Source organism: Diuraphis noxia, unplaced genomic scaffold, assembly GCF_037042655.1.
Source record: "Diuraphis noxia isolate RWA-SAM2 unplaced genomic scaffold, SU_Dnox_SAM2 contig0002, whole genome shotgun sequence".
Lineage (NCBI taxonomy): Eukaryota > Metazoa > Arthropoda > Insecta > Hemiptera > Aphididae > Diuraphis > Diuraphis noxia.
The window spans coordinates 24,457,791-24,481,669 of record NW_028301712.1 but is presented as its reverse complement, the minus strand read 5'-3'; the positions used below and the strand labels follow the sequence as shown (position 1 = coordinate 24,481,669).

Sequence of the window (23,879 nt, the reverse complement as noted above, 5' to 3'; positions counted from 1 at the left end):
TATAATATGTATACATTATTTTGGAATAATAAGTTAGGTTTTCCATGATATTCTTGATTATTCGATCACCATTGATATATTTATATTATAATTTATTGCAAGTCTTATAATTTTTGGTGTCTTGATAAAAAAATATTATATTACCTAACAGCTAACAAAACTATATAATTATACAAATGTATGTAATGTATGTAGGTACCTAATAATTATTGTAATTTCATTATATAAAAAAAAGTTACATTAAAAATGATAAAACCCTATAAATATAGATATAACCGTATATAGTTATTATATACTATATAGTATAATGTAGATACGCTGATACGCAACTATTTATATATTATGCATCGGAACTTATATAATATATCTATAGCTATTACCTATTGTTATAAAGCAATATAAAAGTAGGTAAGAAATTAGGAACTAACAGTACAAAATTTACAAATGGGAATGATTTTATATAAAATAATGATGTCTACTAACACACGACGAATAATTCATATATTATAACAATAAACCTATCCAATTTTTATTATTGTCCGAAAGCCACTTGCACGCGACTCGAGTGGAATATTTATGCATTAATTTTGAGAAGACGGATCTATGGCGGCGCTATAATAATATTTAAGCATTCAACTCATTCATCCTGACCTTATGATGAAATGGACATTGTTTTTCCGTCAACTGCATGACTACGACCTAACTATAATATACAGTAGGTACCTGTCACCTATGGTAGTATGGTACCGACTACCGATATTATAGACTACCTATATATGTATAGTAATAAAGGTAGTGAGTATAATGTGTATACCGAGTAGTGACTACAAACTGGTATAGTCGGTGGATAATTTTATAATCCATTCAATTTCTTTTTCGTTTCCTGTGATACGTATGATATCTTCCTAACTATATATCCAGTGGGGAATTTTCAAAATTTTTCTTATGGAGTAGAGACAAGCAAATAATTTGAATTTCAAAAGTAGGTATCATTTGTATATTTAAAAAAAGTGATAACTAGTTTTTAATTCATGTATTTTTATTATATTAATTTAAATTTAAGAGTATACCTATAACCTATATGTACCTATTTAATAAAATAAAATAGTTTAAAAAAATATTGCACAACACATTATTTTGACGTTTTGGATCCACCCACGTATAAATAATCCACCACTGCCTGTATTATTTAATTTCAGGCACTCCTTGCACTAAGATGAGCAAAATGTACCTATAGGTACATATTATAGGCTTACACAAACAGCATATAATATATATACGATAAAACATACACAATAGTTGTTGGTTTATCCTTGATCCTTCACAGATTTGTCATTGAGTGACAATATATTATATTACAGTATTATGCCATTTATACCCATACTCTCATACTTTCTTATACCTATAGATACTGATGACGATGACAATGATTATGATGATGATGATGATGATGATGACAATACACACGCACAGTTACAGAGGCACTTGCGCCTGTTGAAATATGCCGGGCAGGTATCGCACCGGAAGCTCCGCCCTCCCACTATTACCGGACCATATAGCCATTATCCCGGTGGCCACACGTTAGATGTTATCGTCCACCAACAAGAGTCATCGTCTCGTGTACGATGTATTCGGCGAAGACAAAATAGGTAGGTACATATTATTATAATATTATACTCGGTGCGTATTACTGTTCTGAATACTGATGACGCTCTTCCGGTCGTTATTCAATTACGATCGCGTATAAATATAAATGGCCACCATTTATATGCCCGTTAACGCGAGATATTATAATGTATATCATAGGTATATTATAGGTAGGAGGTATATCTAGTTGAAGTATACCTACCTACTACCACATATTATACGATACCTACAACTCTAACCATCGCCAGACCCGTATTATATCATTTTACATTTTTATCTGTATCTGCAGCGTATACTATTACAATGCGCACCATCGTATTATTCAAAACTATAGTAACGACCGTATTGTATTATAATAATATAATAATATTATGATGTCCGTAACATTATAGTGCTTGAATGTTGCAGTATATACTTACAGTCTAGGTGACATTTTCGGAGTTTCCCCACGTCTTCGCCGTGACACAGGGTATACATGTTCATACCAGTCAGTTCGTCGGCCGTATAATCTAGTATTTCCGCTACCCTATGATAATAATAATAAATCATCGTTATACATCATTTGCGTATCCATATAATATGAGTGTATCAACAAAAATGGGTCTCACGGTTTTTTTATGTTTTAAAATTGTATACTTCTTAATACCTAGGTAGGTATATGATGTGAGAATATACAGATACGTAGGTAAAATTTGTGTCATAAAACAAAAATTATTAAATAGAGTTGTTGGTAATATAGACGTATTTTTTGTCTTATAATATAGCTATAAATCGGTAAAATTTTCGAAAGTTTTATGCTCTTAAAATTAAAATTTTTTATATTTTTATTTGAGTTTGACACAAATTTTTTTTGCGTAGTTAAACCAAAATGTTTCTAAAGAATCTATAGCTACAATAGACATCTGAGCATCTTAATCGATATAATTACCTTGGTTCGCAATGAGCTATTCGAAAGTCGAAGTATAGTCTTGTGACGAACATGTCAGTTTCCAGTCGGATTTCATGCACGCTTGGTGGGGGTAGAGCAATAGCCAGGGACACTGCGCCCAAAAGCGGTGGCGCACATTTTCGATTGTGCGAAAACGTGTACTGTGGCCTCAGTCTGCAAATCAACAGCACCACCTAAAATACCAGAGTAAGATCGTGAGTTAACGATAAAAAAAAATCATAATTCCTGAGTGATTTAAATTTAATGGTTTGTGTGACTGGTGTGTGTGCCTATATAATGTATATATATTATTATTTATTATGTACTATGAGGTAAAGGTTGTTGACGAGTTTTTATCTCTTTAATAATATCGTATGATATACATCACATATAAATATAATGTACGACTGTTAGTGGCGTGTGAAAAAAAAACAGTGGTTAACGTGACATTAACAGTTCTGACACGTAAATTACATAAAAAAGAGGAAAAAACAACCACTTGGAATCAGAGGCGTTCTTCTCTTGTATACTCATCACGATCACTGGATATGATTTGTACATCCTGACAACGGTCTTAAGTCGGCCGCCTACTTCGGTCATTCAATTTTTGTTTTACTATATTCTAGGTAGCTACGTTATGTGGTACATTTTTATTATTATTGTTTTCGTTTTTTTTCGTTTTTTTTTTACGCTTCCGAGTATAGCGATTGTTTTTTTCGTGTCTATGTGAATCGAATTTTGTATATTATCGTTGAATACTAAAGTGTCATCTGCTTTTTGTCTTTCATTCGATCGGGCTACAATGAAATCGGAACAAAATGATCAAACGCATGACACGCACAATTATTGTTATTAAATTATTTCCTATTGTTCTTTTAGTGCAAACTTGTTAAGGGAGTTGTTCTTAATACAAAACGTTCACGGCTCTATGGCGACTTAATTAATTAGATTCATTCTGAATAGATGTTAACAAAATTATCAGAATTGGTCGTCCATAAAACCCAAATTATTCAAACACACACAAACACATATAGGTGCGAGTTACGGTATATAATATTATAGATGTATATAAAAAAACATTTGGGATTTTTCTCTTGTTCGCCGTCTAAGGATCTAAGTATATAATTATCCATGGTTATTTAACTGCTATCTTGTTTTTATTAGTCTATCTGAAGTAAATCAAGATGAAAAAATTACCCCCTATAAGAGCGAATAATTTGGTGATGTAACGAAGTAACTTGAATAAGTAATAGGTACCTTTAATGGTTATTTTCTTTAATTTGTTAAATATTTAGTTTTTTTTTATTCGTTTGGAATATACTGTTATATAAGTATGTAACCATTGTGGGACACAAATTGTGCATTATTACAATTATTTTTATTACAATATCAGAGTTGTTAGTGTTATTTTATCATCGTCTGAATAGCTTTCTCTTTGCCATTGTCACCACATAATATGTAAACATATGTATGCACATGTTATACTTATACCTATACATTTAAGCAATGGTCAATTTTGTGGTGACAAGTTGGCAAAGTATGGAATTTGTAAATGCATCATTAACCATGTGTTTATACGAGTTCATATTGTATATATTATTATGTGTTACGTAAACACAACACTGATGGTAATTTTCTATACTTGAATAACCCTCATACACACAAATAACAAAAAGTAAAAAAGAAAACATTTTAAGGTAATCGATTATTTCATTTTATTTTTGGGATTATATTTTCGCTTGTTGTTAAATTTGAACCGAAACCATGGTTGGGTGCTCGAAGAGGTACCCAATTACAATGGTATACAAGTATCTCAAACAAAAGTACTAATTTTTAGTGGTTTCAATGAATCATCGTTTATATTTAGGGTAGAACTTTCCTCTAACCCTTTTATTTTCCTTGTCTTTATTTCATATCCCCTTTTTTTCATCAGGTCAACACAATCATTCGTATGTAACACAATTCCAATATGATTGTTCTAGTATATTGATGTTGTGCACAGAAATAAAATTGTATTTTAAAACATTATTTAAATATGTATTAGGTAGGTACTAAGTTCTAATATTTTGTACAAATATAAATAACGAAAGTTGTTCTATACAAAAATATACAATTGTATATCAATGACATTTCGTAATATGATGAAATTGGTAATTTCCGACGACTTATCAGTTATATCGAAATATTTTCAAACTATACATTATAGGCAGTATGACGCACTCATTTCTGTTGTTTCAAGCTTAATAATCACCCAACCATCAACCCTTTACTACAATTTTGGTCTCAAAATTACACTTCTCCCCTCCAAATAAGAGAATTCATATATTACTGGGAAAGTGGGATGAAATGTATAATTCTACACCCTATACGGTGGTAATAATATCTGTATTAGAAAAGTATAAATATATGTACGCTCACCCTATATCCGGAGGATTTGAAATGGCAACCACGTTTAGTCAGTGTAGACTTCATTCTAATGCAAAACGCTCTGTCTAAGCCTTTATATGCATTTGTGCTGGATAGAGACATCACTGACGAAACTGAAAATTTTATAAAGTAATAATAATTATAGTAATGCTTTAAATTTTGTATTTGATTTTTATAGGATAAGATTACATTTGTTTCGTTATAATATATTAATTTTATTGATCTAGTTTTATTGACTATAGATGTTTTATTCTTTTAAATATAAAAATGTTTGTATACTTACCTAAATTTAATGCAAAGTTTTAATTATTTAATTGTTACAAATAATGTAAAATAATTTTAATATTACCTATTTATTAAAAAATAAAAATAAAATGTTTTGGCAATCGTATTCACACCATGTCAGCATAATATTATTTGTTACACAGCAATGGGATACAGCCTTATATAATTATGTGTTCGAAGTCACGATCGTTTGTGGCCGGACTAATGATCCGTGCTTCCTTATATATTCCAGAAAGTCTATACAATATTATAATGTTCCAAATTATAAGCACATCATGATCGGTGGTCAATGTGTGAAAAACGATTATATTTTTATATATTCGGCATTCATATATATTAGGTACAAAAGTTCAAGAATAATTTCGGAAGAATTAAAATAAATTCAATTTATCTTTTTTTAAATTTAGTGTTTGAGAAATATAATGCACTCTTATTAGGTTTAAAATCATAGCCCCTCGCGTCAATTCTTAAAAATACTCCGTCACGCACTATCGGATCGAGCGTTGTAACTCTGGTAAAAGGACCAAACTAATTTTTCCCTCGGACTAGATGTTTTTTTATTTTTATTTTTTTGGTTATAAATTGGATTGCATTTCAGTGTTCTATACGGCGTGACGGGGCAATAAAAAACACTCAGGGTGAATGTGTGGCTAATCACGTGAAACGTCGTAGAGTGTAGCCACCGTTGTCTAAAGGGATGAAAACTCACCGTCAGGATTTGCCGTGCCCACATTGGAACTTCCTTCTTCGGAACCAGCACTACTGGGTGACGGCGATGCCATACCCTGGCCTTGAGTCAGTCCTAGGCCTAATTGTTCAGCCAGCTCAGAATGGTCGGCTTGATGAATGTAGTCGAACACACTACTACCGGTCATCTCTACCTGCAAAAAATAACACGGATAAGTAAAGGAACTAACATAATGGTTTGACATTTGGAAGCCTCTTGAGATATTGGTTGTACGTTACGAGGGGAATTAAACTATTCGGACTTGGTGAAAAATCTTCCCGAATCGTCCATCATTGTTACCGTCCGTAACGTTAATTTAGACTATAATACATAGAGCTATGCGCATGGTCTACAAACACTCCCCCCTCATCACTCCCTATCACAGGGAAAGGTAAGGGAGGATTGACGCGTTTTAAAGGTTGCGCGGGTGGGTTCCGGCTCGACTCGAATTCGACTCACGTACACTTGAGCCGTGCGAGCGTGTTCCTCATTCGTAATTCCGAACCGTACTCTCTCTCGCCCGCCTGACACAATCAATAGCTATGCTGCAAAGGCCGACACGGGGGAGACCCAGGGTTTTTGCGCTTTTGACGTGGCCTGTACACAGGACTTGGTGTGCAGGGTAGGTTTCTAGAACTGACGATTGTTTCTACATAATATTTCATCCAACAAACGAAACAACACTGGTACTATGGATGTATACACTAATATACTTTATTTTATTTAAAAAAGTAACATTTTTATGGAAATTACAAATTTTGAACAAAATATAGTAATATTTTATTATGACGAGAATACACACATATAGTAAAAACTAAAATGTTTATTAGTTGACAAAAGTAAATATAATAACGAAAAATTTGGTTTTTATTTTTTTAATGTGAACAAGACTATAAAAATATAGATGTACCATTATTACCATTATATAATTACCAATATAATCAAGTTGATATAAAATATATTCTTATGGAGAATCCAAATTAAACATTAAATTATGAGACTATTTTAAATTAAAACTTATTATAAATCAGCTTGATATTATGAGTGAATTTTTTTTATATCTGATGGTTTATACATTTTAACAGTTTATAATTTCGATTTGATTATAGAGAAATATATAAGAAATTAGTGGATAAAAAAGAAGAAGCAGTATTATGACTATACAGACTAGGTATTAAAATACATTGTTCCAATATAATATAAATTAATTATATATGTATATCTACTATTGTATAAATCTTTTCAGAGGTATAATTTCTTCAGGAATTACAAATAAAAAAGATTGGAAAGTAGATAACCGAAATCTCATTATTGAGTATAGGACTGTAATGGGTGTGTTAAATTTGAATTCAATGATAAATCATTGCATAGAAAAACCTAGTCTGGACGGTGATGGTTCGTCAGTGTTCTAAATATATTTTATAACATATAACCTATAATATTGCTGTTTAATTATTGCTATATTAATTTATTTTAAAATTATAATACGGTAGTTTAAATTAATTTTCTTCCGATAAAATTGCATTAAAAAATTCAATGTGTGTATAAAATATCATAATATATATGTATTAAAAGTTCGAAGTACAAATAATATTTAATAAATAAATAAATTATAAAAAAATAACTAAAACCGTCATTTTTTGTTTGTACATCTAAATTCGTTCAGATTTTAAATTAAAATCTCCACAAAAAAAATTAAATAGTATATAAAAAAGTAATATTAATAATACTATCATTAAAATAAATTATCGAATTTTCAGATATTAAGGTGTTCAAATTCGAATCATTACCAAAGTCGAAGTACTAAGTAAAGGCGGTTGTGTTTGATATATTTTATATTTCGGTATTATTGTTTCATATGAACGCGTATCAAGTTACCCTGCATCGTGACAGAGTATTTAAAATGTAAATAATTATGAAATCACACATCGTTATTTAGTTAAAAATGGACTAAGATACGCGGTGGTTAACAAAGGAGCAAAGTGTTTCCCAATTTTTTCAAGTACAACAGTGTTGAGCGCAATTAATATTGTCTGACTAGTATTATTAATGTGCCTTACTCAAAGGAGAGTTTGTACACGGGAAGTGAAGACTTCAAAATTGTATAGTCTGACATTTATGCTGTTATACAGCGTATATACACACTTAGTTTTATGCATATTTAGTAATAAATATTATTTAATATTGTACGGCGTTTCAAAATACTCACTTGAGAAAGACCTAGGTAGATGGACACGGTTTCTGATATGTAAAGAAATCGTCCGTCGGCAGCTAATGCAAACGCGAAACCGTCCAACGACTGAAAAATAATAAGACATAATTAGTATCGACGTGATTTTAAGTCGTATGATTTAATTTTTTACTTGAAGTATATGTGTTCCTTGGTGTTGTTCAAACAATTCCAAGGCTATGGTACTAGGAGATCTATTTCGAGCTGAGGTCCCTGAAACATTTATAAACATTCTATATTTTCTAGTTAATTTTCATTGCTCACATATATACATTATATATATATCATATAAAGTATATATTATTATATCGTATCCAGTTTGTGTATTTTTTCATTAAATGCACAAAATCATATCGTTTCCCTCAAATAAGAACTGTGTCCATAGCCCCTACATAAATACATCCAGTTTAATCAAAAAAGTCTATCCTAATCCTCAACTGAGTAAACATTTTCGTCCCCTAAGCACCCTCGCGACTTTCATTTGGTAACTTGGTCGTTTACTTTGCACAAACAGTCTGGCGTAATACTATGTGTTAGTATTAATAACATATCTCCCTTATTTATTAATCGGTATAATAATCGAGCCAATCGCAATAAGTCCGTACAATTATTATGGGCATTTATTTATAAAAATGTGACTGTCTTAAACGTGTAATATGAACTTATCTTCATTTGTTTAGCTACAAATAACACATTGTTGTTTTCAAAAATGCTTATGACACCGTGTAGGTGCTTATCATATTCCAAGTACTAATATTGCCTATACCACCACTACCAGGGACCTTAAAGTATTGCAGCAGGAGAATCGTCCCTTGGGATAACTACCACATGTGTTCCTGGTGGTGTCAACAATTATTTATTGTTCTTTTTACCAAGGGGAAAATTCCCAACTTTTGGAATATATGCTATATTATATGAGTGTCAAATACAATTTAAAATTAGTTTTTGTAAATTGTACATTAAGATATTATTTTAAGCAAACAAAAATATAGAACTTTTTATTGCCAGATTTTTTTTTGATCTATTATTTTTATAATGATTTGAATCCAATCAGTAATCAGACTTAACTATAGTGACGGCAGTAAATAATATTATGAATATGAATGAATGAAGTTAATATTGATCGTGAGGCATAAGTATAAGTAGGTTATAATAGGTTTATAATAGGTATAATTGTATAAGGACGACGAGGTGGATGCCCAATTAAATAGTTTGAATTTGTTAAAATAATAGTGAATGTTGCAAAACGTATAATTAAACATTACCTAAAAAATTTGTGATGGTAATTTTGTTATAGTTCTATAACAAAATAAATAAATGAGCTATAATCCCAGATTATAAATATGAATAAGAACCAAATAAAAAATATCAATTATGTAAAATATTTTATTTGTACTAAAATACATACAACTTCAACTAAAAAATATACTATTTTGATTTAATCCATTTTTAATACCAATTTTCCAATTATATATTTCAAAGGGTTAGCGAATATAAAAAATTGACCGTTATTGTCAAACTGATGCGAAAACTTGTCTTTCTATCTTGTTGTTAAATCAGTTTTTTTGAATTTTGTATTACTTAGCTGTAAACATAAATAAATATATACACATAGGGTGGAGAAGTGCACCTTTGTTATCCAAATTAACTTAAGTCGGTGGCGCGCGTGTGTGTTTAACAAATCCCGTCCCCCTATTTTGCGGGTGGCTGATTGAAACCACAAAAATAAAAAGAGAACGGGGGGAATGTTTAAAGCCCTCCCCTTGCATTTAACTCAGTTAGCTCGAGGTTTATTCATGGGTCCCAGCAATCAGTCGGGTAGTGTTTTAAACTCTTCTCACCCTAAGTTTCTCTTTGTGATGATAACAAGCCCCCAGGCACTCTTAATTCGCTTTAAAGTGATGTCGGCTGGATTTGTTTGACGAAAATATTATTACAATTATTATACCCACGAATTATAATCAAATTTGGTGGTTATTGAGATATTGTCAACATGGAATTATTATTAGTTTAAAACCACACGGTGGTGACGATTTCATCATGATCCAAAAAGTACAGTGTTAGTGTAACCACTAAATAAATATTTTTACATACATTAATATTAGTATATTACTTTATAGTTACACGATTCAATAGTATAATATATGACTGCTATGACTGCCATATAAACCAAATAGATAGAAAAAATATATACCAAATAGATCAATTTTTTAGTATTGATATATAAGTACCTTTTGAAATTATAAATTATATATCTGAACGGGGAATTTTTTTGAAAAACTTATTAAATTAAATATTATAATGTGCGTGATGTTTAAATAAGTTTAATATTAGGTACATCGATTTAGAATTAGAGTTACCTATTTTTATTTTTTAAATTGAAATTAAATGAAATTATCGTGTTTTATTCCAGACAAGATGTAACGGAGTAATAGCCGTATTTTAGTTGATGTAAGCAGCATAGATATACGCTATACAAGAGTGATGATGATGTTGATGTCGATAGCATGTACACTGAGTAGCATTTTTGCTGGCAAGAGGTGTAATCAAAATAATTGCCGTAACGGTGGTACGATATAAATATTGATCGGATGATTGACCATGGAGAGAGATGAGTTTGGCAGCCTAGGAGTTGGACAATGGGCATGTGCTCTCAAGTCTCGTGCTGATAGCCGTGGAAAGAATTGTCATTTTTTTTCCAAGACACGAGTCACAAATTACTAACTGTCTCTTGTTCTTTTAGATTCTTCGTCCTTGTCCCTCTGTTTTTTTATTTTTTTTACATGCCACTCTCCTATTGTGTCACCGAACAAGAAAGCTCCGAATTACTTTATATATACAATATTATCTTTATATAACAATTACTTTATATATAATATATTATAGACGCTGGGTTTTGTCACTATCAAACTGGTATATTAAATATTAAAGCAGAGAATATTTCATGATACTCTTGGATATAACCTAAGTAAAATATGAAAATAACAAATAATAAAACAAAACCAAGTACCTAGGAAGTAAAAAATAATCAGTATTTAAAATGAGTTGATTAACATGGACAATTCAATAAAGTATAACTACAATTTGTATTTGTACCGACATACATAGCGGTAGGTACAGTATTATTTAATTACGATATAAGCTAAATTATTCTATGTTTGTAATTCGCTAAAAATGTTGTATTATTTTTAAAATTTTAAAGATTTTAATTGTTTTAGTCGTTTTAATGCACCATTATAACTAAAAATCGGAATCTGCTGTCTACGAGGATAGAAAATATAATTTTTCCTTATTGGATATGCAGAATAGATGCGTCGTGTCACAATTAATTTTATAACTACCATACTTAAAACACTAAACATTTGATTCCACATAATAAAATTGCAATACCTAGCTTGTATTGGATATTATCGTTTAGAGGGAACATAAGAAATAATTGCGTAACCTTAACGCTATAATAATGTGTTTTTTTATGATCTACTTTAATAAAAAAATATGTTTAAAATTTAAAATAATATGAGAAGATTATACACATAAAATTTAATACAAATATCTACGAATCAAAAATTCAAAACATGCACTTGACTATATTATGGATTAGACAATGTAACCATATATGATAAATGAAACGTAATAGGTATTAGAAAATGTCACATTTTTGTGCGTGAAGCAGAGAAAGACATATAAATAATTGATAGTTATTATATAGATTCATATATATTTTTGGATACTCATTTGACGAGGTCTAATCGAACACAGGTCATGTGACTTAAACGGGTCAGTTCCATGAGGCGGAACATGTTCGGGCTTCTTCGGCAGTCATTAAATTATATAACAATATATAGAAATATGATGTCAACTAAAATAATAATAATATAATATTATTTGTGAAAAAAATACTCATAATGTAATATTTTCAATTTTGTAGGGGTAGAAAAATCAGCGCGTCTGTGTATCGCTGCGGGTCAATCGTTACAGTACCTATTATTATAATACACGGGCGCTTTTAAATGCAATGTCGCCGTCGGGCACGCGAGCGGGCGGATAGATGAGCATCGTAACGAGCAATTGCAATGCAATAATAATTAAACAGTGAATATAAATTATTATTATTAATAATATTATATTGTTGAGGTGCGCTCAATGATTTTCGAGTATTGACCACGCCCATCGCCCTCTTCCGTCACAAAACCTATTACGCGCTCGCGCCTCTTACGTATGCAAATTGGCTCGTGACAAAGTGTTCGTTTATAATATACGCAAATTTCATCGTGCTCGTGTGTATGGGTTTTGTGTGGGTGTGCGTGTGGGTGGTGTGCGTGTGCTTGTGTATAAGTTGCGCACGCCGTCACGGGGATGTCGGCTGTGGGTGCCTCCTTGTTAATCTAATAACATCACCGCCGCCGCCTTTAACTAAATCGGCCGCCGTCACCCTCTTTTATACACGTAATATTGGCGGTGCAACGTTTAGCTAGTTAGATCCGTATTGTGTGCGCGCGCACCCACAACATACGTACATACCAATGTTATTATTATTATTATTATTATTGTTACTATTACTGTTATATTACTATTATTATCATTGGAAGTCAGGAAACTGTACAATATGTACGCGGAGTCAATCGTTCGTGCAGTGCCTGCGGCTGATCAAACGAACCGGAAAATATTAAAATATTATATTATATGTTATCAATATTCACTAAATTATGATTATTGATTATTATTGATGTTATAAATCTGTTCATCCTACAATAACGCACTTCACATTTTCGCTTGTAATAATTACATAATAATATAGAATTGAACTGCAGAATTTTGCAAATTACTAAAATTATGTTTTTCTAATAAGTAATTATTGTATCCTTCTCATAGTAAATATATACTTGGATAAAGCTTTAAAAGATGGGAAAATAATCATTGAATTAAAAATTAGGTATTTTTAAAGTTCAGAAATTGTTCACCCACACTGGCCACACTAAACGTATAGGTAACACATGTTGTGCGCAAAACCACATCACACTCGTGTACCTAACATGCACAATCTACACTGACGAAAAGACTGCTGTCACCCGCGGGCTATATAGTCCCGACGGACACTCGACAATTGGTAATTCGATAAACGTTGGGTAGAATAAACGAATTTACTTGACCGTTCGACGAGTGCATTTAAACGCGAAATCAAATTACACCAGGCGGCAGACTGGTAATGTTTTGATTGACATTTGTACGCGCGGTGGTCATAGTGTGGTCATCTCATCGCCCCATACAAAAATTAAAGAGGTAGGTATATACCTAAACTAAGTTTGTCATGGTAGACTGCAGGATCATTAAACGAAAAACGTGTCAAAAAAGTGTACTCAACTACTCAAAAGTTGAATTGTGTCTTAAACATTTTAAAAATAAGAAGAATTTCAAAAGACTTGAATAAACCTTGTTAGTTCCCTAGGTACCAAAAGTCTACGAACATAGCGGTTACTTGGGCATGCGTTATAGATGATTAATAATTATGAACAATAAAGTACATTTAAAAAAGTTAATATAAAATATTTGTTATCAATATATTTTAAAAGAAGATTATTAGTACACACGTCTTGTTTATTCATGTTTTATGGAAATTTAAAATTTAATTTTCTATATACCTATCATCTCAAATTCTAATTTCAAAGCATACCTATAATATTATGTATTTACTTAAATCATTGGTCAATATGTAAACTCTTCTGTAGAAGTAATAATTTGGTTAGAAAATTATTTATTAGGTTTATTTATAAATATACCTATTATTATAAGTAGCGCAACAAAATGTAAATAAGATAAAATTTGCATGTTTTTGTTCATGGTTTGAATTTATTTACTTAAAAATACAAAATAGTATTCGTTCGGTAATGATAAACCTAATATATAAAATAATGTCTTGAGAAATTAATGTTATATTTTTTTTCAATATCTATACTCACATACAACTTATACGAAGAAATAATATGGGCATTTATAAATTGCATCGTATAATTTGAAACTGTGTAAAGAACACATTATCATATTTTTACCAAATAACGAAAAATGCTAAAAATTATACGTTTAGTCCCTTTTCTTAAATTTCAAACAGATCTGCCCTTTAATTGAATGGCGGTCAAGTGTAAAAGTTATTTTTGTCTTCTTTATTCCAACCCCCGAAAAAACTGTACTCGCGCACCCGGAAGAAAAAACGCATTTTACAATACGCGCGGTCGTCGGCGCAATTCAACTGAATTCGTCAAATTAGTGATTGTCAAAAGCAACGTCCACGACAAGTGCAGACATCAACCCCACGAAAAATAAACTATATTAAAAAGAAACGTTACTTTTTATAGCCTGGTACATAGAATGTTTTAAATTCATTAAAAATCATCTATTATCCATCAAACTATCTGCAAGGACTTTTTTTCAGACTGATTGAAATTATATAATAAGCAATAAAATATCCAACTAATTGTAACTGCACTGCTATTATTAATGACATAATAATTATTTCTCACTAAAACGTCATTTACTATTTAGCTAAGTAAAATGTGTACTGCTTTACCTTTTAGGGTTTTGGATGCAGACTGCGGACCGTCCCTAGTCCATGGTGGGTCACCATGGCCTGAGAAATCTCTCAGTTTTAGGTACGATATTGTCAGCCGTATGATGGACGCTTTATCCAACTGCGACGTAATTGCTGCAGGCAATGGAAGCATTTTGGCCAGTTCGTAAAACTCGTAGTTCTCTTTGCCCCGTCTCGACCTAGCTGCGTCTCGACTTTTTTCTTTTCTCAACTCGAGTATTCTAAAACAAAAAAAAAAAATAAATAATAATAATAATAAATAAAAAACAAATTAAAATTAAAAACCATAGATAGTCGATAAGTCTTATAAGAAGTATATTATATTCACACATAATATCGATTAATGGGAATAATAAATTTAATGGAACTTGTTGCTGAAACATATTATTATAAATCTGACGATTAAAATGCGTAAGCCGTCGAGAGTTCGTTTTTAATTATCAAACCATGCACACGTAGTCGTCTTCGTCAATAATATTGATCAAGTAACCGGACGAGTCCATGTACGGAATAGACGGACGAACCCCCGAGCGTTATATTCGAGTCACATGCGTCGTACATCATATCGCACACACTGTGCGCCGGCCAACTATTATTACTCTTCTCCGGATTTGTCAACAATTCAAATTTACCGGTTTTTCGATCGTATATGTTGTATCATTAAGCTTATACATATTATTGTTTCGTTGTCATTGTTGCACATTATAGAACGATGAGATGGCGAGAAGTCGTTGCCAAATGCAATGTGTATCATGTATATATACTGTATAGAAACCTTTGGTATAACGTCTGAGTGCGAGAAAGCGTGATTTGACCTTCGCAAATTTTCGAATTGCCAATTCGCATAGTATTCCATTGTCTCTATACAATTGATATAGGTATTAAATTATAGTAATAATTGTAGACTATTACATTGTAATATATTTATTTATATAAGGATATCAATGAGTTTTCTAGAGAAGATTTATTTTACTATTTTTGTTGATAGTATTTTCATTAATTTGTATATTTGAATTAAATCTGAAATTTGAATCTCAACATGATACGATAATAATTGAATAATATCACTATTATAACACAATAAGTACTAATCTAGCACATTGAACTCATTTTAATCAATTACTTTATCAAATAATTATATATAATATATTGATATTCGAATAACCCAGAATAAATTATTTGATGTCGAATGAAGTTTTTTAATTTTCATAAAAACCGTAAATCATAAATTTATGGTTATGCATTTTTCGAATTAATTTTTTACCACTTCTAAATATGGTTGGCTGATACTGGAGTATTTTACGCTGCTGATGCAATAGACGATCTAAATACGATAGGGGACAGTCGTCAATATACTCAATATTTATGAGCCATGCCTGTTGCTCGAAATACCATTTTATTGTGTAGACGACAATAGGTAGGTATGCATTTTTTTTCATAACTGTGATCATTCATATAATATTCTGACACAACCATTTTCGGTATTATGAATTGTTAGATTATAAAAGCTATCTTTTTTTTACACCGATCGTATCATTTTTCTCACTAACAACCTGGTCAGAAGAGCAATAAATTTCCCGCTTAGAACATATTGTGTCAAGAGCGATCGAGAAAAAAATACTGTCAAAGACACATTAAAAAATAATAATAAATAATGAACTAACGATACGATATAAACATTTTTTTAATTTCACGACAACGAGTGTGTGATGGGAAAATAACTTTAGGTTAATATAATCATTACATCAGTTACCAATTAAATATATAACATATAATACCCCAGAAGTTATTAGAAGAAGACGGATTTAAATTAATAAGACTGTTTGTTTTTAAGGGGAAAATAATGTCCACCGATATCTGTCGATTTCCCTTGGGAGTGACTTGACCCAACACTGCTCTCTCAACACAATCAATTGCATCCGAGTCATACATTAAAATATATATATACTGTACATTTAATCAAAAATATACCCTAGGATATCATCCTCTTATATTAGGTATATTTATAAGCTTGTGGATATATATATTCTAACAATAAATACAAGTTATTGTTGTTATCAAGTATATTAACACAACAATACAACATGATATTATTTAGATATTGTAATCGAACCCTACCTAATAGAAAGTTAAAAAGTTAAATTTTTTTTTTAGTTACTTATATTTTAATATTTTAAATAAATTGCATTTCATACACGTTAATAATAACCGGGTACTTCAGTACTTGACAAGTAAGAACTGAGAACTATACTATCGTATATAAATTATTGAGTAACAGACAAACGAAAAAATTTAAACATAAAACAATTACAAGAACATTTAGATTAAAATTATGATATTATAATATTATTGGAACATAATACTTCTTTGCATTAGATAAACTTGTACAAAAAAAAAAATTATAAGCCTGAAATTCATCATAAAATTCTAAATTAAACATAATAATAATCGAAGTTTTCTCTTAGTCATATAGGTATATATATGTTACCATAAATGCCCGGTCACTTGGTAAACCTAGGTTTTACTAGTTAATGCTAGGTTTTACTGTTTGTACTCAGTAAATGCTGAAATTCTTAATTTTATTCGGGTGTTTACTAAACACGTTGTGTACATCCTAGGATATACTAATTGACTTACTAAAAGCTGATCATCAATACATCACGAAAGATTTAAGCGATAACCTGCGTAAAAGTTATAATTATATGTTATTAAAACAAACTAATGACAATTATTTACATTTTTATACAAAATAAAAATACATTTAAAATGCCATAATAGTACAACATGTGAAAATAAATACATTTAAATAATTATTTCTAACAACCAACTAATATTACTAATTTTTATGAACAAATAAATAATAATTCTGTTTTTAAATGCATTATTATTTTGTATAAAAATTTAAATAACCGTAAGTAGTTTGTTTTAATAATATATAATATTAATTTTTACGCAGCTTATTGTTTAAATGTTGTGTGTCGTATGTATATTGATCAGCTTTTACTAAAGTCAATTTGTATTTGTATTTGTATAGGATGTACACAACGTGTTTAGTTAAAGCCCGAATAAAATTAAGAATTTCAGCATTTACTGAGTACAAACAGTAGAATCTAGCATTAACTAGTAAAACCTAGATTTACCATAGTGATCGGGCATTTACGGTAACATATATATAAATATATTTAGGATACCTATAGCCTATATAGGTATTATTATGTAACTGATATAATGCATATTCTGTGCTTTAAGTAAAATTAAACATTATAGTATAATATGAGTATTGAATTTTTATGAATGAATATATAAGATCTTTGACATTTTTTACAAAAATAAAATAATAATTATGATTTTAAATAAATAATTTAAAACATAAATTAACAGATTTATAAATCACATTAGGTAATAATACATATAATGATTACGAGATAAGTACTGCACAATACAGATTGACAGTAAAATATTCTAGTCATTGTTAGTCCATACTACTTATAACTTATATATCATCAATTCTTATATATTTTGTATTGTTGATATGTGACGAATTTTTACTCGTGATGGATGTATATATGAATTAATATATTTAGTCTTACAGCGATATTCAAGAGCGGCTCAGAGTTGTGATAAGCTTGACAGTCGATAATGATTTGAGGTTTGGGACTTTGGATGTGTATTTTGACGGGCACAGCGATAATGAAATACATATTATAGGTATATCGTTATGCACTTATATAATGTATTATATATATATAGCGCTGCAGTTGATTACTGCAGCAGTGTCCGAGAAATTACGCGATAATTTTGCTGTCGTATTGGCAGCCCTTGTACACGTTTCAAAGGCAAACGAAGTTAACGTCCGTATATATATATATATATATATACACACATATACACTATACACTCACATATACGATCTGGTGCACATTGATTGGCGGTGGAGGAAATAAAAACGTTAGCGTTTCGGTGAACGCGAGGGGACAAGGTGTAGTGAGAAAATAGAAAGAGAGGAAAAAAAGAAGGAATTATCAATGACAACGGTTTCCCCTTGGCGCGCGCCAGCCACTTGTGTTCTTCTTCTCTTCTTTTACGAAGCAAATTGACCAAATTGCCCGACCAGAGGCGGCGGCGAAGTTCCCGCGGGACCGTAAGAGCTGTGTCGGCGGCCACTCGGCACTTTGGACCCCACGCCAACACACACACCGTGTTTATTAGGTTACCGGTTCTCTTTCGAAAAACATTTTCACTTTTGCAGACGGACTTATATATATTTCTGTGAGTGTGTATGTTTTTGAGTGGGTGCACAGTGCACACTGCACATGCGTGCGTGTAAAAATATTTTTAAGTATCGAATGACCGGCAGTCACATTCCATTTAAATATTCGCTTTTTCACAAATACACCAATTCATCAAAAAAATATGACTGAAGACATAAATTGATAACCATATATAAATGCTTCGTTGTATATAATATGTAATACCCATTATAAGGTAAGTACTCAAAAAGAAGTTCAAACAAACATCACTCAAATCAAATTAAGGTATTTGAATAATAGTTATTAAAATTGTAAAAGAAATGCTAATCAGTGTTTTACCTATAATTATTATACCTATTGGAAATCTTGCTATAAACTTGCAGGCGTATTCAGATGCATTTTTAAAGTGGTTTTAAATTTATTAGAAACTGTACAGATAAAATGTAAAACTTCAATTTCTAAACAATTTAAATTCAAACTATACTTTATAATATTAGGTACTTGAATAAACATTTTAAGACAATACCAATTAGCTTTAATGCATATTGCATAACGTATATGATACAGTCGAGTCTCGATAACTCGAATTTTTTTTTTGTCCCTAGGAAATGCCTATACACTCAATGCAATATTTGTCGCGATAAGTCAAATATAAAAATAGTTGAGCATAGATAACTCGAAGTCATTTCTTACATTTTATCGTTAGAATAACCAGTTTACAATCACAAATGTACAAATGATACACTACTAAGATACATACAACTGGAGTATTAAGTGATCAAGACATTGTAGACGCAGTGCAACCGACTCCTAAATCCGACTCAGACGAAGATGAAGAGGAGGAATATCCATTAGTTGTCTCTACAAAAGAAGCGAAAGCATCACTTGATAAATTAAGAGTATTCATTGAAAAAACCGAAGGTGCAGATGAAATACTTTTCAAGTACTTGGGGGGACATTGAAGACTTGATTTTAAAACAACCCAAACGTCAAACTCTTATTTCAAATTATTTTTCTAAATAATTGTAAGAAATTTACATATTTTGTGTTTTAAAATGTAATCTTTTAATAAATTTTTAATTAATAAATAAGGAAATGAGTTTTGAAATTTAATTTTTTAATTTTAATTATAGTTTATAAATATACATATAATACTTCTAATATAAACAAATTTAAAAAAAAAATAATGTCTAACTCGAATTTTTTCGTATTTTTAAAAAATTCGAGTTATAATATAACTCGAAAAATACATAAGTCGAATTTATTATTATGTCCCTTGACATTCGAGTTATCGAGACTCGACTGTATATGAAATTCATATATTATCAATAGATATACATAACCAAATTAATAATCCTTATTTCTAAACACATACCTAATTTATTTGATTAGTTATGTATATGAAATATTATTTTCACTATTAGGACAGATAAATTTAAAATTGTGCTCAATATGATGCTCTCATTTTCTAGTTATTCAATCATAGACGTACCATTTTTTTTCTTACTATCTATACTTGAACTGTTACATATAGTTCTTTGACTAATAGTCAGATATATTATAGGTATATTATTATTATTATTTCTAGTTTACTTTATTATAATCGTTTATATAATAATAAAATATAAAATAAGAATACTATGCAAAAAGTATTTTAAATTATTATATATTATTACAGTGAATGTTAGTAGTTTGAAAATGTTTTTTTTTTTGTTTTGTTATTGTTCTTTTTTTCGAATACAAAGTAAAATACAAATGGCTGTTGATCTCATTTTATATTAATAACATTCCGTTACGGATCACATGAAACGTTGTTTTTTATACTCGTAGACATAAATTTTTTTCTCCATTCATTTCTATTGTTTGTTCGACATTTTTAAAAGAGTGCGAGAAAGACCGCGTTAATCCAGAACAGCTACCGGGTCTTGTTGCCTTTGACCTGGACTGAAAGCCGCCACCCGAGTGTTTGATTAAATAATCCATCATCAATCTTTTCTGAACAATAAAATAAGAGAGAGAACGATCGATATAGAAAGGATAAGAGAAATATTAGAATTATCCTCTATTCACTATTATACATATTCTTTATCATTATTATTATTATTATTTCCATAATAAATTCTGTAAATTTACAGCAGCGTTGTTATAAAGTTGTAAGATCGATTCCAAGGCGAAAAATTGTGTACGTGATTTTTGTTATTTTAACTAGAAATGCATTTTTCTCCCTTTCAAGTTTTTATGACGAGAAAGCAGTAAAAGCCAGCAAGAAGGTCTATTACCTGCAATTCATCGGAGACCTATGAAAACTGGACATCCACGAAAATCGAACTTCCCGTGGGACTGTGTTTGCAACTTTTATAAACCCTCTCTAGTGTAGAAAATCCCATTGGACAATTTTATGTTATCACTCTTCGTCCACACAGCATTCAGCTTAAATTATAATTTTGCGTTTTTTATATAAGATATTGATTTAGTTTAAGTGCTTTATCTTATACAGGTATAAAATATTACATTCAAATTTACTTCAATACTATTCAAAATCCTGTTTATAAAAAAACATAGTAGGTACATAAACCTATATGTTAGATACCCATATATAAATATAAAGATGTCATCTGCCTTTTACATTTATTTTTTAATAAATAGGTATATTGTAGTACCTATATTAAAAATAAGACAATAGCAGTTCCGGCAGTCGGAAACTATTTATATTTTATTCCATATATAGGTATAGCACATTTTATATAAATAATAAAAAATAGTTTAAAACAAATGTTATGAAAAATAATATTAATTAATGTAATATATACCAATACAAAACAAGGTACGCTCAGTTACCTATATTACTCTCTAGGCTTTATCGCCCTGTTTTCGTGGATACACTGTAAATTTTATTTTATTATAAGATTTTTTTTACTAAAGCATCAACTGTATGGATATTAATCCGTTTTTGCTTAAGTATGGTAAACATGGAATATGGATGGTTCAGATTTGTGTATATGGCGAAGACTAAATACTCGAGTGATCCATTCGTGGTCTAGCAACGTCGGCTAGAATACGTTAGTGACTGCGGCCAACCAGCATGCTACACCAGGCCCCAGTGGATTTTTTTTTATTTTAGAGAAAAATGTAATAATAATAATATTATAATTTTTAATACACAGTTTATACATATAACTTTTAATACAACTATAATATAATATACATTCATATGATGAAGACATGTAAGAAATATAGCTGGTGTGTGCCTTACTTTTAAAGAGACCGGAATACTCGTAATTTAATAGTATATATCAACAATATTTACATATATAATATTTTTCAAAGTTAATCGTTATAAATTTGGTCAGTAGTTAATATAATACTGTGGTCCAAAGACTAGAACAGGTACCTCTATATTTATTTAAGTATAGTAATATAGTCAATATAGACTGTGTTATATATGTAAAGTCGTATCAATATAGATACTACGTATCATATAATATGATAATAATATATGGTCACGTTATATTTGATGGTGGATGGGCTTAACAATAATATAATATAATAGGTGGTAATCAAAAAAACACGAAAAGAAAACGGTGAGCAACCAATTACCCAGCGTGTGTGTGTGTACCGATTGATATATATGTATACATACATTTTGCGGAATATAAATTATATACCGTTAAAGTCGAACGTGTTTGTGTTGTATTATTATTACCTTTGTTGTCGTCCTCGTCGTCATGTCATTGTGCGTTTCGTATATTATCATGTGCAAGGATTGGCACGCGGCACAGCTGACGATGACGACGGTGACGACGTCGGACGGTCGGTCGGAGCTGGTATCACGTGCGTGCGTGTACCACCGCTGCTGCCCGCGGTCACGTACCGGTGCGTATAGGTACGCGTATAGTATCGCTCGGGCGGCTATATTATAGGTACGTGCAGACGCACCATCACGTGTATTCGTGGACGATATAGTAAGGCGGCGTGACGCGCGTCCTACACTACACCCCCGACCGGTGGCCGACCCACCCGCGACCCATCGCCAGAGGGGTCGGCTGCGACATGATCGTGCGGCTGCTGGTGCCGACTATAATACGCTGTGACCGCGGAATCACGTATCCGTCCGATAACTGACCTCTTGTATAACGTAACATATTATACGCGCGATAATGGCCAGCCGGTGCCGCATAGAGCTGATGCCCCCGAAGGTTTCGCCGTGGTTAGGACGAAATTAATCGATTCGACTATTTTTATTCCTTCTTACATTATTATTATTTACTATATACTCGCAAATCGTGATGTTTACGTAACCGCAACGGAGGTGTTTGTTGTTGTTGTTTGCAGTTTTCGTGTATATATACCGATGACGACCTACCCGGCACAGTCCTAACAGTAATATTATGTGTATATATATATATAATATATATATATATATTATATTATATCCTGCAGTGGTGGCGTAAAATTGGACTGTGCAAATGTGTTACATATACTAATCGCCTCTTATATCCTACCTGGTGGGTACACAATCATCGTTCTACACTACCAGACAACTTAAAATATATGTATGTTTTTCTCATGAAGTTAATTAGTGGTCAACAGCTGTGTTTATAACATAAATATATTAATTATATAATTTAGGGACCTACTATAATTTTTATCAGATAACGATAATTTTAAGAACAGTCAAATTTAACAATAATATACAATTTTTTAAAAAGGCAACTAATAAAGTCAACCAATATATGCAACTAATAACAACTAACTAATATGGTATACAAATCATAAATGAGTTATTCAGTATCTAGCTATAT

The 23,879-nt window shown here is 30.8% G+C and overlaps 1 protein-coding gene across 2 annotated transcripts in view; it reads right to left on the bottom strand.

The window, feature by feature from the left end:
• The window catches only part of trh (PAS domain-containing protein trachealess), a 130,604-nt gene that overhangs the window by 6,000 nt on the left and 100,725 nt on the right, over positions 1-23,879 (bottom strand). For both annotated transcript variants that reach the window (XM_015515335.2, XM_015515336.2), the window contains 7 exons: positions 14,807-15,048; positions 8,378-8,457; positions 8,224-8,313; positions 5,997-6,168; positions 4,994-5,115; positions 2,576-2,769; positions 2,067-2,173 (listed from right to left, as the gene is read on the bottom strand). In XM_015515335.2, the coding sequence (XP_015370821.1) occupies positions 2,067-2,173; positions 2,576-2,769; positions 4,994-5,115; positions 5,997-6,168; positions 8,224-8,313; positions 8,378-8,457; positions 14,807-15,048 (1,007 nt within the window). The remainder of the gene's footprint in view (positions 1-2,066; positions 2,174-2,575; positions 2,770-4,993; positions 5,116-5,996; positions 6,169-8,223; positions 8,314-8,377; positions 8,458-14,806; positions 15,049-23,879) is intronic.